The 16266-nt window shown below is 35.7% G+C and overlaps 2 protein-coding genes across 2 annotated transcripts; one reads left to right on the top strand and one right to left on the bottom strand.

The window, feature by feature from the left end:
• Positions 1 to 2729: 2729 nt before the first annotated feature.
• LOC106867562 (small ribosomal subunit protein uS3B-like) lies at positions 2730 to 10084 on the bottom strand. The gene is made up of 7 exons (XM_089361821.1): positions 8076 to 10084; positions 6893 to 6973; positions 4079 to 4303; positions 3541 to 3635; positions 3250 to 3437; positions 2880 to 3065; positions 2730 to 2784 (listed from the first exon to the last, which is right to left on the bottom strand). The coding sequence occupies exons 1-6, from the start codon at positions 8184 to 8186 to the stop codon at positions 2881 to 2883; spliced, it is 885 nt and encodes a 294-aa protein (XP_089217947.1). The 5' UTR covers positions 8187 to 10084; the 3' UTR covers positions 2730 to 2784; position 2880.
• Positions 7166 to 14667, top strand: LOC106867549 (uncharacterized). The gene is made up of 3 exons (XM_089361822.1): positions 7166 to 7368; positions 10035 to 10114; positions 11889 to 14667. Exon 3 carries the CDS (start codon positions 12305 to 12307, stop codon positions 13094 to 13096), a length of 792 nt encoding a protein of 263 aa, XP_089217948.1. The 5' UTR covers positions 7166 to 7368; positions 10035 to 10114; positions 11889 to 12304; the 3' UTR covers positions 13097 to 14667.
• Positions 14668 to 16266: the final 1599 nt, after the last annotated feature.

The raw sequence follows: 16266 nt of genomic DNA, 5'->3' as shown, positions 1-16266 counted from the left end.
ACGAATTTTATTCTGTCAAGCAGCGAGTCAGAATTAGAAGGATTTTCCGTTGAAGACCTTGATAAATCTAACTCTGTAACCAAAAAAAAAAAAAGCACGTGGTATTTGATAATTAATCTGAGGTTTCATTTTCCGACAATGAAAGCAGTGAATCCAAGAGCTCCGATGATAGCGATAAAGAGAATGAATTAGTACCTGAATGGAGTGAAAATTTAAAAACTCCTTCTTTCAGTGATTTTTCTGAAGAAACTGGACCAAGACACAGTCTTACCCAGGAGAGTAAAGCTTTAGACTATTTCTTTTTTCCGATGTACCTATTTGAATTGATTACGGCGGAAACAAACCGTTACGCTAAATGTAAACAAAGCGTAAAAAAGGATAGTTTGAGGTTTCCCATAAACTTGAATGAAATTAGAGCATATTTTGCCATAAATATTATTATGGGCATTAGAAAGTTACCTAGAATAACAAATTACTGGAGTAGTGATGAACCCTTTGGCGATGAATGTCTCAAGTATAATGACGAGGATACGGTTTTTAAAATTGACTCAATATCTACATGTAAGAGACACGAGCAGTACACCAGTACGTGGAAAACCAGACTTTGATCCCTTATTTAAAATAAGACCCCTCATTGACTGTGTTCAAAGCACATATAAAACAGTTTATAGATAAGGATATGGTGGGCTATAAAGGCCGAGTGCGTTTTCAACAGTATATGCCAGGAAAGCGCACAAAATGGGGGATCAAAGTTTGGAAAAGATTTGTGAATCAAATACTGGGTACTGCTCTGGATTTTAATTTTATACTGGCAAAAGAGACAGTAATGTGCTCAACTCTTCTATAATAATATTTTGTTGTATACCCAATTGAATATTAGCTAATAACCCATTTTCTGTAGCGATGTTTGAACAAAAATTTTAATAATTTTACATTTTGTTGAATTTACCTGTAATTAAAGTCACTTTGTGACAAAAATTTTGGTATAGAATTGGTTGAGAGCCTTTCGTTAATTTTATCTTCCAAAAATCACATTAATATGTTGATAAATAAAAAAGTTAGAGTTGTTTAATGAAACCAGCCTAAATTTATGATTATGTTAGAAATTAATTGAAACACATAAGGGGTGTAATTTGGTTAGAAATATGGTAACGAAAGGGTTAAATGTGTGCAGCAATATCACTGCTTTATTGAAAAATGAGATCTTAGTCTCTAAACACATTTCATTAAAAAAAATTGCATAACACAGGCATGGCTGTGAGGTAAGAAGCTTGCTTTCCAATCACACGGTTTCAGGTTCAGTCCTGTTGCGTGGCTTCTACTATAGAGTACACAATGGATAGGTATCCTGCCCAGGGAGGAATATATGGGGCAGAGAAGTCTGGTCTTATGCTCCCTACAGATTGTTGACTAGCCATTACTCTGAAATGGGTGAAAGTTGATAAAAGGGCATCCAACCAAAGACAATCCACCATACAGTTCTGACCCCTTCAAACATAGAAGTGGATATTAAAAAAAAAACAGGATAATATAAGGATTCATTTAGTGAGAACGGTTGTAGTGGGATTGGCTAGGAGAATTGTCCAACCCATACCAGCATGGATAACAGACGTTAAATAAGTTGATAGATGTGGTAGTGAAAATAAATTCAAGATTTTATATTTAAAAAGCATCCTGGAAGATATCACGTCTGTTTTCCATATTGTCATGGATTGGACAGTCTGAAAAATGTCCATACTACAACTGTCTCTTGTGCCATGGTTTCTACAGCTGGGTACTTTTTATGTGCAACTGGTAGAAGTGCATATCATGTGGATACAATTGCTATCTGGTAGACAACAAAGATAAACTAGACATGACCTGCATGAATTTCAATATTATAGCTTCAATGAAGCTTTTGTTTTATCAAGTCAAATATGAAAACCTTGAAAAGTCAGCTGATATTTCCATTCATCCAGGTTTCCCATCTCTATTAGAAGTAGTGGCTCAACCTGAAGACTCTCTGATTCTTTAAAGGAACCTCATTTTGGCTGCTTGTATTAAAAATTGTACTCTTTCGGTCATTATCTAGTGACCGACCATAAGAAGTGTGAAAACCTAGTATTGGCAATGCATCAGGAAACCATGGTCAAAAGATGAAGAGAGTTTGCAGGCCAGCAAATTAGCATGGGAGAGCATGTCAGAGGGCAAGGGAGTGAAATAGGGAATTAAGACAAAGAACACACTAAACAATGAATGAAGAAACCAAATTTCCAGTAGTTGATCCAATATTGTTTCTAAGAGAACAAACACTGGTGACACATGGACTGACAATGATCAAGGGAATATTAATGCTATTGTGCAATTTGAAATTCTCAGTGCATGAAATCATGCAAGCTATTTCAGCAGTTCTTGGTTGATGCACATTTCAAAGTTTGAAGGATGTCACTATTTTATAAGAAACAACTGAACTGAAAACTGCTCTTCTTTCAATAGCCCCACCAATCATTCAAACACCATGACCACTATCTACTGTAGCCCCTGGTCAACCAGTCTTGTCAGTGAATTTGGTAGGTGGAAAGCCAGCAGATGTGGTTGACAACCAGTGTTGGTTTGTATCCATCCCTGTAACTTAGTAGTTCTGCATAATAGACCGATAGGAAAAGTACCACTCTTAAAATATACGATATAGAGCCAAGAGGAAAAAATAAAAGTTCAACATGGAATTGCCACACAAACAACAGAAGACATTTTAAACTCTTCCAAATCGTTTATTTATCCATAAAATCAGCTTTTGGAGCCCACCTGGAAGAGACAAGAAATACACATCAGTCACAATATTGTAATCAATGTCAGAAAATACAAATGATATAAAACTAAAGAAAGAAATCAAGACTGACTTTATGATGAAACTGGGGGAGCTTCTGCAGGTGGTTTAACTCCTTTATGTTCACTGTATGGGGTCTGTACTATTACTTCTTCTTTTGGTTCAACAATACTAACATGATCTGGTAGAGGACGTTTAGGTCCTATCTTGCCATTGGGATCAAATGGTAACATAATCTTCACTTTAATTCCCAACACACCTGGTAGCAGAGGGAGGAAAAAAATATAATATATTAGAATACAGTGTTTATTTATACAATGGTAGAGAGGAGAAACAATGGAATGAAAAGACACATCATCAAAAAGTACTTCAACGTAATTAAATCACCAACTTTCTGGGCACAATAAGAAGAGAAACAAATTGTTTGAAAAGGATCCACTGACCTTGCCGAAGTAACACATGTCTGACTGCTGTGTCGATGTAGTCATTTACTGGGTCACCACTGTGGATCATCAAACCATCAACAAATTTCATAGATTTGGCTCTCTGACCCCGCAATTTACCAGACACGACAATCTCACAGCCTTTAGCTCCAGACTCCATGATAAAACGAAGGACACCATAGCAAGCTCTGTAAGGATACAACATTAAACATGAGAGTCAACATCATAACACCACCACCACCACCACAATGAAGTATATTTAGACAGAATATAAACACCACTTCTACTCACCTTCTTACTGGTAGCTGACCAATTAATTTGTATCGTAATGATTCACACTGAGCTATGGCACACAAACCACGGGTGGCCACTTTTTCAGCATACAGCTGCAACAAAAAATAAACTTGGGGTTAGCTTTATTACCACTATTTCCAGTTTTTCTCATAATACTGCTAGTAAATACCAGAAACCTACTCATATTACAAGGAGTATGAGCTCATTCAAATAGAGATGCAACAATACCTGATGCATCAGAGGACAAGTCGTCCAAGATATTTCCTCCTGTTCACAATATTCTATAACATAACATCACTGAAGTGAACTCATCAACTATACATAGTCCACTAACTTATAGAGAATAAAAGTATTGGGCAGACAAGTCTATTTTGAGCAATACAGTAGTCTCCAAGAAACTCAAATGTTGGCAGTTGGTTATTTAATATGATAAATAAAGTTGTTCAAAACTATTAATATAAAAAAAATAATTTAATAAAATGCAGAATTATCAATTTCCATCTTGAATAACAAAAACAAAAATAGAAAAACTTACCTCAACTGAACCTACTGGGAAACGAAACCGTTTCTGTACAACAGATGTCAATTCTCTGATCCGTCGTCCTTTCTCTCCAAGAACATTCTGGGTTCTGGTGGCCAAAATAATGATCTCAGTTCTGGTGGGAGTTACACGGACTTCAACACCACTGTAGCCATCTTCTGACAATTCCTTCATGAGGAAATTGTTCAGTTCGGCACGGAACACACCGTCAGCGACAAACTAGAAAGAAAATTAGTGACAAAATACTACATTTTAGAATTTATCATAACCACACACAAATTACATAGAGAAGAGAGAACTCCAAGATGAGCAACTCTCAACAAATTAAAACTGTACAAAACTAAGTTTTTTCCCAATCCTATACGCTTGACTTGATAAAGCAACGCCTCTGTTACATTACTGTTTTCTCACTACTTTGGACTAGACAAGCTCCTCTTGTACCATCTAACCTTTTAGTTCAGTGATAGAATCAAATGAATGAATAACCCATGCAATATTCATACTGCACCAAGTTATTCCAACAAATGCCACATCAAAGAATACCTAAGAACTAACGTCACGATGGGAACACTAGGACTGCTTATCATAGTATTCTACAACTGATATTGGCAATTGTATTACATACCTCTAACAGGTTAGGATGGGAATGTCATCTCAGTAACACCGACATCCATTTCTTCTTCATACATCAACTATTGAACTGATAACAGACATAACTCACCCTCCAAGCAAGAGGTGATAGTTTAACATCTTAATTACATCAAACAGAACAAGAGGATCTTTTTTAAAACGGGGGCCACATTTTTCATTAATGAAACACTTTGAAACTTGGAACACTGGTAGAATGTGTCATATAAAACATCTTTTTCTCTTAGTCTTCTTAAAAAAAAAGAAGAAATCCCTAAGTTATTCCATGTTAAAGTTGTCGTATTTCTGTAATTTCAACCAATCACTGACGTCCATTCAGCCGATATACATTAAGTGCCGACTACATAAACAAACGATTCTGAAACAATTCTATCGGTGATAGGGTTAGGGTTAGGGTAAAACAGCAAATTTAAAAAGAAAAAAGCAAATAAAACGAAGAAAAAAAAAAAAGAAAATGAAAAAAGCAAATAAAACGAAGCTATGGCTTAATCAGCCAAAGGAGTAAATGTAAACAACTGAATACTCGTCAGTGATTGGTTGAAATTATCGAAATAAGACAATTATTTACATGAAATAAATTCGAATACAAAAATATTTTTCTGTTCTATAACACAAAATAGATAAGTATACGAAGTTTGAAAGTCTTTCGCTACCAAAAACACTACGTAAAACATTAATGAAAAATGTGGCCCCCGTTTTAAAAAAGATCCATTTACACTTCTTTTTATGTACTGTGTCTACTAACCATATAATTTTCATGTGTATAGAGGGTAGGTTATTCAAGGAACCTGATTAAACCCTGCAGCAGTAATGAACCATTACTGACATATTTTAAAGGCATCAACACATTCAGGTGTGGTCAAACACGTAAAGATTTCGACATTTCAGCTGCGACCATCTCGTAGTTTTGTATATCTAGGAGTACATTGTGTAACGTGTTCTTATGAAGAGGGACATTTCTAGCAGGCGAACGACCACTCCTCTGAAGTAAAGTTGCTTGAAGACATGCAGCGGTCAGTGTTCATTGGAACTATCTATAGTGATCTAGCAACACAGTTGAAGGCTTTGAAAGACTTTCTCCAGGTGCACCCCACTCATAAACAATATAGTTGATTTAGTACACACACACACCAATGACAATGAAGTTAGATCTATAAAAGTCATCGGTGGCGGTAAAGAATACGCACATCACCAGTTTTCGGTATAACCCTAAAACCCCGGGTGTGCGTACTCTTTACCTTCGCCAAAGTCATCTGCACGACAGCCAGTTATAAACATATCGTAATCACAATATTAACCTCATCGACTCCTTCACATCAGTTTGAGAAATTCATGCGACACAGAAGTTAATCTAAGAGATGCTTCGGTATAAGCCAAATTATGTGTAGGAGGTAGCCACGTGAAAGATGAATTATAGTGAGAAATGGCTACAGGGCCACAGTTGCTCATTTAGGTTGACGAGTGACGAGGAGTGAGGTAGGAACTAGCAAGTTCAGTAAATATTACTCAATATTACTCAAACGGGCACTTGAGATATAAACAGCGGCTCCCATATTCAACTAACGTTGGATATCATTCGAAAATACGGTTTAAAATAGTCAGGTTCTTTCGCTTTCAATACTGTTTAAATCTAACACAAACAGCTAATGTCTTGTTATACACGAAATTTCTCAGTAACCAAAGTAATATAGATGCTTAGAACCGCAGTGGACAGTAAACCGCCATTTACTGTGTATATTTACAAAGTCTATCTTGAAAGATTTAAACAGCAGCGAAATAGAACAAGGTTTATTTCACTGAGACATGTTTTATAGTTGAGGGATTTAGTTAGGGGTGGAAGAATTTATAAATGATGGGTTTAATGTAGGTTTCATTCAATTCTTACGAAACTGAGATAAACAAACATTTATATATTATACTCAGAGATGAATTAGACGGAAATAAATGAACTATAGCGAAGTATCAGATAATTATATGCCATTGCCATGTGAGAAAGGATGCAGTAATGAATAACCTAGCGAGAAAATCTGTAAACATCCGAATAATATCGAAGCAAAAAATGCATTAAACATATCAAACGCAATCACAAATCTATAGTGAATGAATCAAGAGTGAAATTTTTATAAAAACAAAAGTATTTAAATAGTAAATTAAAGATACCTTTCGCTTCTTGGAGATTTGCTTGACGTTCATCTTTAATGTAAAGACTAAAAGACCTAGCCTCGCATGGAATTCCACTTCCTGTTTGTCGAAATTTATCAATCAAATAATGAATAATTAAAATTCGTAAATTTTCTTTTTATTTATTTAATCAATTTATAAACAATTTTATTGTTTATAAAATGAAAAGAAATATGAAATATTATTTTAATTAAAATTTTTATTTGTTCTGCAAGTTTTATTATAATACAGTTCCGGTTCATGTCAAAGTTCATATAATATAGATATTGTTGATCGAAGCGAGTATTTTCATTTTCCAGTAAGATCAGTCTGGAGAGGTGACGCCTTGTCTCGAAGAGTGTTTGAAAAAAGATGGACAAATGTCGTAAGGAAGTTGAGAGCAAATGGGACCACACTAGCGTGGCCGGTCTGAACGGAAAAGAAGGAAATATCGGAAGAAAATTTTTTTTTAAAAAGTGGGTATTTTAAAAGTTATAATAAAAAAAGGAAAAAAACCGGTGGGTCGAACACGAACCCCGTAATTATATCTAAACACAATCTAAAAATTTTTATCTCGATTCCATTATATGGTGTACTTCATTCGATTTCATTATATTTGATTTTTAACTAAAGCATGACCCCTGCCCCTAAATGCTATTTTTGTGGTGTCCTGTGCTGTCCCCTCTGTGTCATGGCCTGTGTGCCAAATAAAAGAAATTTGAGTATTTTCATTTGAATATCGACACAGATAGCAATATGGACCACACGGCAGAGATGTAAACGGAACCCTACCTCACTTGAAATTTTTTTTTTTTACGGAATCCCATGTTTTAGGCTATAGAAATTCCGATTCTGAAAAAAAAATTTCAAAAATCGGAACTTCAAAATTTCAATTCACCCCACCCACCCCCATTTCTTCATTTTTTTTTTTTTTTTCACTTTTTACGGAAATTCTTTTTTGAGAAATACGTACAAAAATACGGAGATTATGTTTCTGAAAAAAAAATTGTTTGTAAAATTTCAATTTCTCAAAATAAAAAATAAAAAATTTACACCCCCCCCCCTCCTCTCCCGATTCTACGGCCTTGGCTTTCAAGCAGGCTATTCACATGTTAGAAATAACAGCCAAATCTCTCAAAACTGCGATGACAGAATGAAAGAAATATGCAATCAATCTACTCACCTTTCTGCAAAGATTTCTTTCAGAGTAATTTCCCGCAGTAATATGACAAAGTGAAATGAGATTTCTGCTCCTGAGGAATTCTTGGAATTCTTGGAATGAAGACGTCATCATTTTTTTCTACATCCAGAAAGAATGATAGCCTCGATAACCTTTGACATCATTTTCTTTATCACCAGTCGTGTCCCATTGCAAAGTCTTGGTGGTTCCAGATTGCGGAGTAGCATTACAGGAGTTCCAACTTTAAGTGCTAATATGTTGGGAGGTAGTCCAGGAGGCTCCAACGAATTGAGAAATTCAGGAGGATAGTTCACCACTTTATTTTTATCTGGAATTGTATCAACAGACTTGTAAGTGTGGAGAGTGCCGGGAAGAGAATGCATTAGCTGTTGATTTATTATTCTTTTTAACAGCGACGTTTTTTGGAGCTAATATTGCTCTTTTGCCATCACCAAGTGTCAAAATGTCCTGTGCAAACTTTGCGGACATTTGGTTGCTGTGTAGTTGAGCTCTCGTGTTAGTGGTAAGACTGAGGATAGTAACACGATGCCACAGGGCAGAGGACTTTTGGCATGCTTGGATCTCATCTGCTCTAGAGCCTTTCGGAATGACAGTTAGAGTTTGCCTGAAATCACCTGACAACAGAAGCGTTACACCTCCCATTGGAGTCTCGGATGTCTTTCAGGGCCCTACCTAATGCTTCCAAAGCTCTCATCCCAGACGATTAGATGACACCTTTTAAGTATCTGCCCCTGATCTGAGCTTTTGATGATGTTGCATGAAGGCATCTCGGATGTTGCTAAATTGAGAAGGAGTTTAAAAGTCCAGTGTGCTGTCCTGCCACCGGGTAACAAAGTAGCTGCAATCCCAGAGGAAGCCACAGCTACCACAATGTCATGGTGCTGCCTAACTTTGCAAGGAGAAACTTCGTAATAAATGTTACATTTTGGTCATTTGGACTGTAATTTTGCCAGAATGTTCATGGTCTATCAGATCAAAAGTTTGACTCCTAAACCTAGCCAATCACTTACAGAGCTCTCAGCTATGGCATCATTGTGTTCCCTTAACTGCTGCAGCCACTCATTGCGGTACCACTGTAGACACTTGCAGTAATCAATTACTGTTAAACACTGTTCTGTCGTGTGTAGCAGGATCACAGTGTTGTGACCTGTCCAGTCTTCAATGTTGTCAAACAAGAATTTTCTCTGGCTGCCTCTTTCACCCTTCCTCGACTGTGCCTTGAAGGTTGGTTTTGGACAGGGAGTTGTGACAATACATGACCATACCTGCACCAGGAGTCGTTCCTGCCTGTCAACATATTTGTTAACTTGCTGTCTACATATACCTTTAAAAAAATTTTTTTTTTTACCTATGCAGATATAACAGAGCATCAAATAACGGAAATGTACCGCATTTTCCATCATTTTCACTTTTAATGTAAAAGTAAACTATCCTCAAATTAATCGTAAGGAAAAACGCGTTGAAATGTCACCTTTCAGAAAATATGGATGATACCTGCTTCTGTCAAGTGAGAAACGAAATCATTTGTTTAGACATCATCAATTGAAAACTGTTACGAACTTTTGTCCCAACCCAATATATTATCGAATATTATCTTCTAACTCGCACTAGTTTCGGCGGAATGTATACTGTAATTATATTATAGTCGTCTGGTTCAATACTGAATGGTGTAATTTGAGGGAAATTCAGTCGCTATTTCTAGAATGCTGGGCTAGAACATTGCTGCTGTAGTTGTTTAGCTCATGTAAAGCCATGATTAAAGAGAACAACGATGTTCTATTATCATTTCAGTTTCATTTATTATTTTTCCTTTTATCACCTAAAAACGCTGGTTAAATGGTATGTTTGTTGGAATGGCTACGAAACAGTGGTTAGCAATAAATCTCTAAGTTTATCCATATTTATAATAAATGTCACTTGATGTCTCCTCCTTTCGTCAAGCAATCCACCGTGACCTTTTCCACGGATGATCTTCTTCTCATGCTGATAGACTGTCAACGATACATAAAAGAAAAGTAGAAGTGAGTATTTATCATTGCTTAAACTATTTAAAATATTTGCAAAACAGATTTTTGGAATACCTCTTCGGGAATGAAAAGAGCAAAACACAAGAATACTAATTGAAAAGTCTCCCAATTCTTTGAATTACGGTACAGGAAAAAAAAAAAAAAATTATCCAAAAATTTCAGAGTTCTTTTTTTTTTTTTTTTTCTAATAATCTTCCCTTAATTGCGTGTCCTTTTCCTTCTCGATCGCTAATCGTACTGATTGCTATTTCGATTACTAATATATTTGATTGATATTTCGAAACTCAGCCATTTTCAATATTTCACTTTTTTTTTTATATCCCCCACTCACTGCAATACACCGAATACGATTACTACTTATTGCTTTTTTCTATATATCGAGTATGGTTGTTTTCCTGATTGGAGCACTATTTTGTCTTCTTTATATTTACTAATACTTCAATCTTTGCTAAATTCAGCTGCAAGTCTCTCGATTCAAAGCTTTGCATCTTTGCATGGAATTTCTAATTGTACAACAGATTCTGCTATAAAAAGTCTGTGAACAATATAAATGAGTTAACACGAGCAGGCGGCCTTGAACTGTGTAATGGCTTGAAACACTATAACGGACAAAATGGATTTGTGGAGACTGAGTCTTGTTGCAACCCCACATTCTCACTGAATTCATAGCTATACTCTTTATTAACTCTCACTTTGCTAACTGCACCTCTGTACATGGTTTGTGCAGCTCTCACAAAACATCATACATTTATCCCAAACTTAGTGACCACCAGATTACAACTCCAATCAAAGTACCTCTCTAGCTCAACAAATGCTAAGTATAGGTGTCTTTTTTGCTCACCAGATACTTCTACATTACCTCTATGTAATCTCTTTTGCTAGAACTCTCTCTCTCTCTCTCATCTATATAACGTATACAATGCTTGCATCATCTTTCCCTTAAAATTGAGGGCAGTGATGCTACTGTGCCAGACACTGGGTATGAAATACTCTTATGCAGTTGATTAGCCCATATCTCATTCTCCTAGATATTTAAAGCATCTCAGCTTCTGTAATTTTTTTGTAGCTATTGAAACATTTATTACAAGAAAGATTCCCCGGCAGTCATCTCGTTTTTTCTTATTTCAAAGTCAGGAAATATTTCTAGCCATAGTTTGAGTTGGTAGTAGTCTTATTGGTACACATTTTTTATCTGATCGTCCATCCAGAACCTAAACTATTTGACCATTTCATGGAGAGTCCATATTGCTTTTTGCTTTTATTATTGCCTATATGTGAACCAAACCGTTTACTGCACCCAAGTTTTTTCCTCACCCTTAAGATTCACAGATAGCATTCAGTGGGACAACAGTAAATTATCCGATCCCTTTTAAAATATGTCTTCATTTTAATGTTCTTCTTTCCCTGATTATATAGACATTATTCATTGGGCAGATTTTTTTACAGCCCCTTTCCTGTCACCAACCCTCACTTATATATTTCCCTTAACCAACCATGTATTTATGGAGGACTTGAAACAAATGATGTTGTTGCTTGATAATGACACTTGCTTCTAACTATCATGACAAGGAGACATTTCTTTTCTGTGGTATGATATTTATCTCTGTTATATGTATATCTCTGCTCTGATATGTATGAAATAATGTTGTGATAATCTGGATAACTTCAGTTGTATTCTAAAATTTATGACCATAGAAATGTGAATTTTTGGTAATTCTCTACAGTTTAATTGTTCTTTATATCTTATACTGTTTCTCTATTATTTCAGGACCTTGATGAGACTGGTATCAAAAAATTACTTTAGATCAGAAGCATCATCAATATTTATAATTTTATGAAGACAAAGGATGTTATACAGAATAAATATAATATTTATATAGTCAGGAGAATTATGGGGAAGATTATTAGGAACATTTGTGATTTGTGCAAGTCACTGTCTGGAAAAAAAAACAAAAAAACAAGATAATTTTGCATTCTAAATGGATATATCTATAAAAGACTTTTCAACATCTTCAGATATTTGTAAAGGTGAGAGGTGATGGAAATATATTTTAAAGAATATTTGTTACATGTAAATTATAAAAAGAAAAGCAAGTGAAGTATCCATATATTGTGGAGAAAGAAGGAAAATGATGGTGAAATGAGTTAAAAGATTGATTTTGGTTTTCTTTTTGTTCCGAAGAAATGGCAAAAGACTCAGGAAAGACTTTGTATCAGTGTGATATTTGTGAAAAGTCATTCACTAGAAAAGCTCGTCTTACTATTCATATACGTATTCATACGGGAGAGAAACCATATCACTGTGATATCTGTGGTAGACACTTCTCTCGAACTGATGATTTAATTATTCATAAACGTGTCCATACAGGAGAGAAACCATATGGATGTGAAATCTGTGGTCAAGCGTTCACTCGTAGAGATAGTTTAACCGAACACTGGCGCATCCACACAGGAGAGAAACCTTATCAGTGTGACATGTGCACTAAATCCTTCTCTAAACGTTCTAACTTAGCTGATCACAAGCGCATTCATACTGGAGAAAAACCGTTTCAATGTGATTTCTGTGGTAGATCATTCAATCAAAGTAATCAGCTAACTAAACACAAACGTGTTCATACAGGAGAAAAGCCCTATCACTGTGACATCTGTGATAAATCATTCTCCCGAAACGATGAGCTAACTGCTCACAAACATATTCATACAGGAGAGAAACCTTATGCGTGTGATTTCTGTGGTAAATCATTCTCTCGAAACGGTGACTTGACTGCTCATAAACGCATTCATACTGGGGAAAAACGATTTCATTGTGATATCTGTGGTAAAGCATTTATTGAAGGTAATATGTTAAAGAGACACATACGAATTCATACTGGGGAAAAACCATATCAGTGTGATATCTGTGGTAAATCCTTCTCCCAAAGTACTGCTGTAACTGTCCATAAACGTGTTCATACTAAAGAAAAACCATATCACTGAGACAGCTGTGGTAAATCATTCTCCCACATTAATCGGTTATAAAAACTGGCATTCTCTCAATCTTTTGGTTTAACTAATTACATATGTATTTTTAAAAGTGACAAACTACATCACTGATATTTGTGGTAATCATGCTCACTAAAAAGTCTCAAACAAGCAAAACCATTTTCACCACTTCCAGACTTCCTCATGCTCTGAAAACCACTAGAAATCACATTCTTGGAACCATAGCTTCTGTGCAAGAACTCCTGATACTGCCTCCTCACAATGGTCCCAAAAGTACAAGACATGAGACTTGAGTCATGTTCTGTTCACTGATGAAACCAGGGCGACCCTTGATGAACCTGATGGTTGGGTCTCTTTTGGAGATGAGCATCACCAGCGTTTACATCAACAAGGTGTCGGAGTCATGTTGTGGTCTGGTATCTTTGGGAACAGATATGTTGGCCCAGTCAAGGTGCCTGAAGAATTTAAAGTGACCGCAGCCACCTACTGCAGTTTCCTGAAGAAGGTCTTGGATTCTTGGCTAGATGACATACTGCTGTCACTTCTAAGGAATCTCATATTCATGCATGACAATGCTCCCTCTCACTCTGCTAGGACCACTCAAACATTCCTAGGGTCTTGCAGCGTGAAAGGTTGATGGTGTGGCTGCTATCATCTGTGGATCTCAACCCTATTGAAAATCTGTGGTCCATCATTAAACAAGATGTTTATGCTGATGGACACCAATTTACATCAAAAGATGTCTTTTGGGTGACCATCAAAGTTGTAGCAGAGGCAGTACAACCTGCTACTATTAAGAAATTGAGAGATTCCATGACTATTAGGGTTTTTGAGGTTACCTATCAAAGTAGCATTCATGTGGCTAAATAATTCATTATGTCAATAAATGTGATAATGATATTATGGATTTCTGTTAAATATATACTCAATGTATGCTTAATATGTATCATTACCCTTCATTTTTAAAAATAAAGGTCTAGATGGGATATTTTCATTCAAAAGCTATTAGCGGGGTTCACCCCAAAACTGAAGAATCTGTAATAAAAATGAAAGGACGTTACACAGAATAGTGAAAACATAACAATGGTGATGCCAGCTCGGAATAGTTTTATCAACATCAATTCCCAGAAAACCATGAAATCTTAAATTTAATTCCTAGGCTATTAGCGTGGTTCTGGGTGTATATATATATATATATTCCGGCATGTATAGTATGTACGTTCAAGTGTATTTTTGTTTTATATTTATTGTATTTATTCTATCAAGAGACTAATTCTCTTGTTAATATCTATAATTTCATGTATGACATGTTCCCTTCTTGAATTTATAGTAATTTGCAAATGTCATTGTGGTCTTAAACTTTACCGAAACACAAAGTGTGTGGAATAATATTTGAATTATCACCAACACTCTTTTTTCTGTCCATTGTCAATGTGTTGGACCACATTTTCTCAAATATTTTGTTATTTCAAGTGGAAGTCTGAAATTCCAGAGTTCCAACTGCATCATTCTTTCTGAATATTCATAAGAATTTGAAATCTAAATAAAATTGGTTTACTCTGAAATTATTCTTTTACTATTTTTCATTTGGAATCTCTAACCAAGTCTTGTGATTCAACTTTATATTATGTACAAAATTCACTACCTTGATCAGTGTATGTTGAAAGTTGCACATTTTCTCATCTGATTTTCACCTTTTATATAATTTATCAACACAGTTTTATGTTAGATATTGTTTGCTTCAATTTTGAATCATGTTGATTCAAAATTGAAGCAAACACTTTTGCACAAACATTCATCAAAATTTGTATTTGTGTTTTCTCCACCAAAAGCTGTACATTTTTCCATGTGGAGCCTTAATTCTGTAAGATTTACTTTGTGAAACCTTACTATAGCTTGCAAAGGACCATTTCGAAGCAATTTCATTCACAATAACTTTGTCAGTCAACCTTTCTGTTGCGGGAAGGATATTAGAAAACTAAAGAGAAAATGTTTTGTACTTTGTGATTACCTGCATTTGGAGACATGGTCATAAAAAAAAAACAAAAAGACATTGCAGCACTTTATGAAAGGTCACCGATTTGAGTCATTCTATGGGGTTGAAGAAGCCTGTCAAGAATTGTTCGCTTCAGAGCTGAAGGATTGGTACTTTGACCAAATCCAAAAACTTGCAGATCATTAGTAGAAGTGGAAAATGATGGTTTTTGTTTTGAAGAACAGTTGTTGTTTTTGAATAAATTCTTGCATAAAAAAATTATTATTTTAACATGGTGCACAAACTTTTTCCTTAACCTAGTATTTTTGTGATTAAATATTATTAGAAAATGTATAGAAAAATGTTTAAATATTTTATGTATTGTAGAAATATAAACAGTTTATTGCACATTAATTTTAACAACAAAATCTTATGTACATACAAATATATCAAAAGTAATAAGAAAGCTTTGGAAATTTGAGAATGCATTAAATTGTTTATTGCATATATATTTGAATGAAACAATTTTGTTTTTTAACACAGGAGAGATATATATATACAAATGTAATTCTTTTTCCCAAATAGATTGCACTTCATATTCGAAGCTTTGCCAAAGTTGTAGGGTGTTATTCCGACAGTCAACTCTGAGTCCACTGCAGCTTATAGCAGAAACAGTTGAAAGCTAATGAGGTTCATAACATAATCATTGTTTTCCTGTCATACATGCACACACACACACGTGTTCTTGTTTGTCTCCTGTCCTCACTTGATTTACACATTCACTATCACAACCTCATTCAGGCTTAGCAGCTCTTCCTGTTTGTGTTACCAATTTTGACCCTCTGCTTTTATGTGCCACTGGCACGAGGGCCAGTCAAGGCAGTACTGGCAACAGGCACGCTCAAACGTTGTTTTTTACGTGCCACCTGCACAGGCGTCAGTCCAGCGGCACTGGCAACGACCTTACTCGAATGTTTTGTTCACGTGCCACCAGCACCAAGTGTCAGTAAGGCGACACTGGTAACGATCACGCTTGCTTTTTACGTTCCACTGGCACGGAAGCCAGACAGCTGCTCTGGCAGTGATCCCGCTCGGATGGTGCTGTTAGCGCTCCACTGGCACAGGTGCCAATCATCGAATTTGGTTCAATTGCCCCAACAGGTCTTCGCAAGCTGAGTTTAGTGTCTAC

The sequence above is a fragment of the Octopus bimaculoides genome, chromosome 13 (assembly GCF_046866305.1).
Source record: "Octopus bimaculoides isolate indiv1 chromosome 13, ASM4686630v1, whole genome shotgun sequence".
NCBI lineage: Eukaryota > Metazoa > Mollusca > Cephalopoda > Octopoda > Octopodidae > Octopus > Octopus bimaculoides.
This window is presented reverse-complemented; position numbering and strand designations above follow the sequence as displayed.

Coding starts and splice junctions, on each gene's coding strand:
- LOC106867549 (XM_089361822.1), top strand. CDS start 12,305: ATGGCAAAAGACTCAGGAAAGACTTTGTATCAGTGTGATATTTGTGAA.
- LOC106867562 (XM_089361821.1), bottom strand. CDS start 8,186: ATGATGACGTCTTCATTCCAAGAATTCCAAGAATTCCTCAGGAGCAGA. Junction 3,636..4,078: donor TCCCAGTAGGTTCAGTTGAG/GTAAGTTTTTCT, acceptor TTTTTGTTGCAG/CTGTATGCTGAAAAAGTGGC. Junction 3,438..3,540: donor GGTCAGCTACCAGTAAGAAG/GTGAGTAGAAGT, acceptor GTATCCTTACAG/AGCTTGCTATGGTGTCCTTC.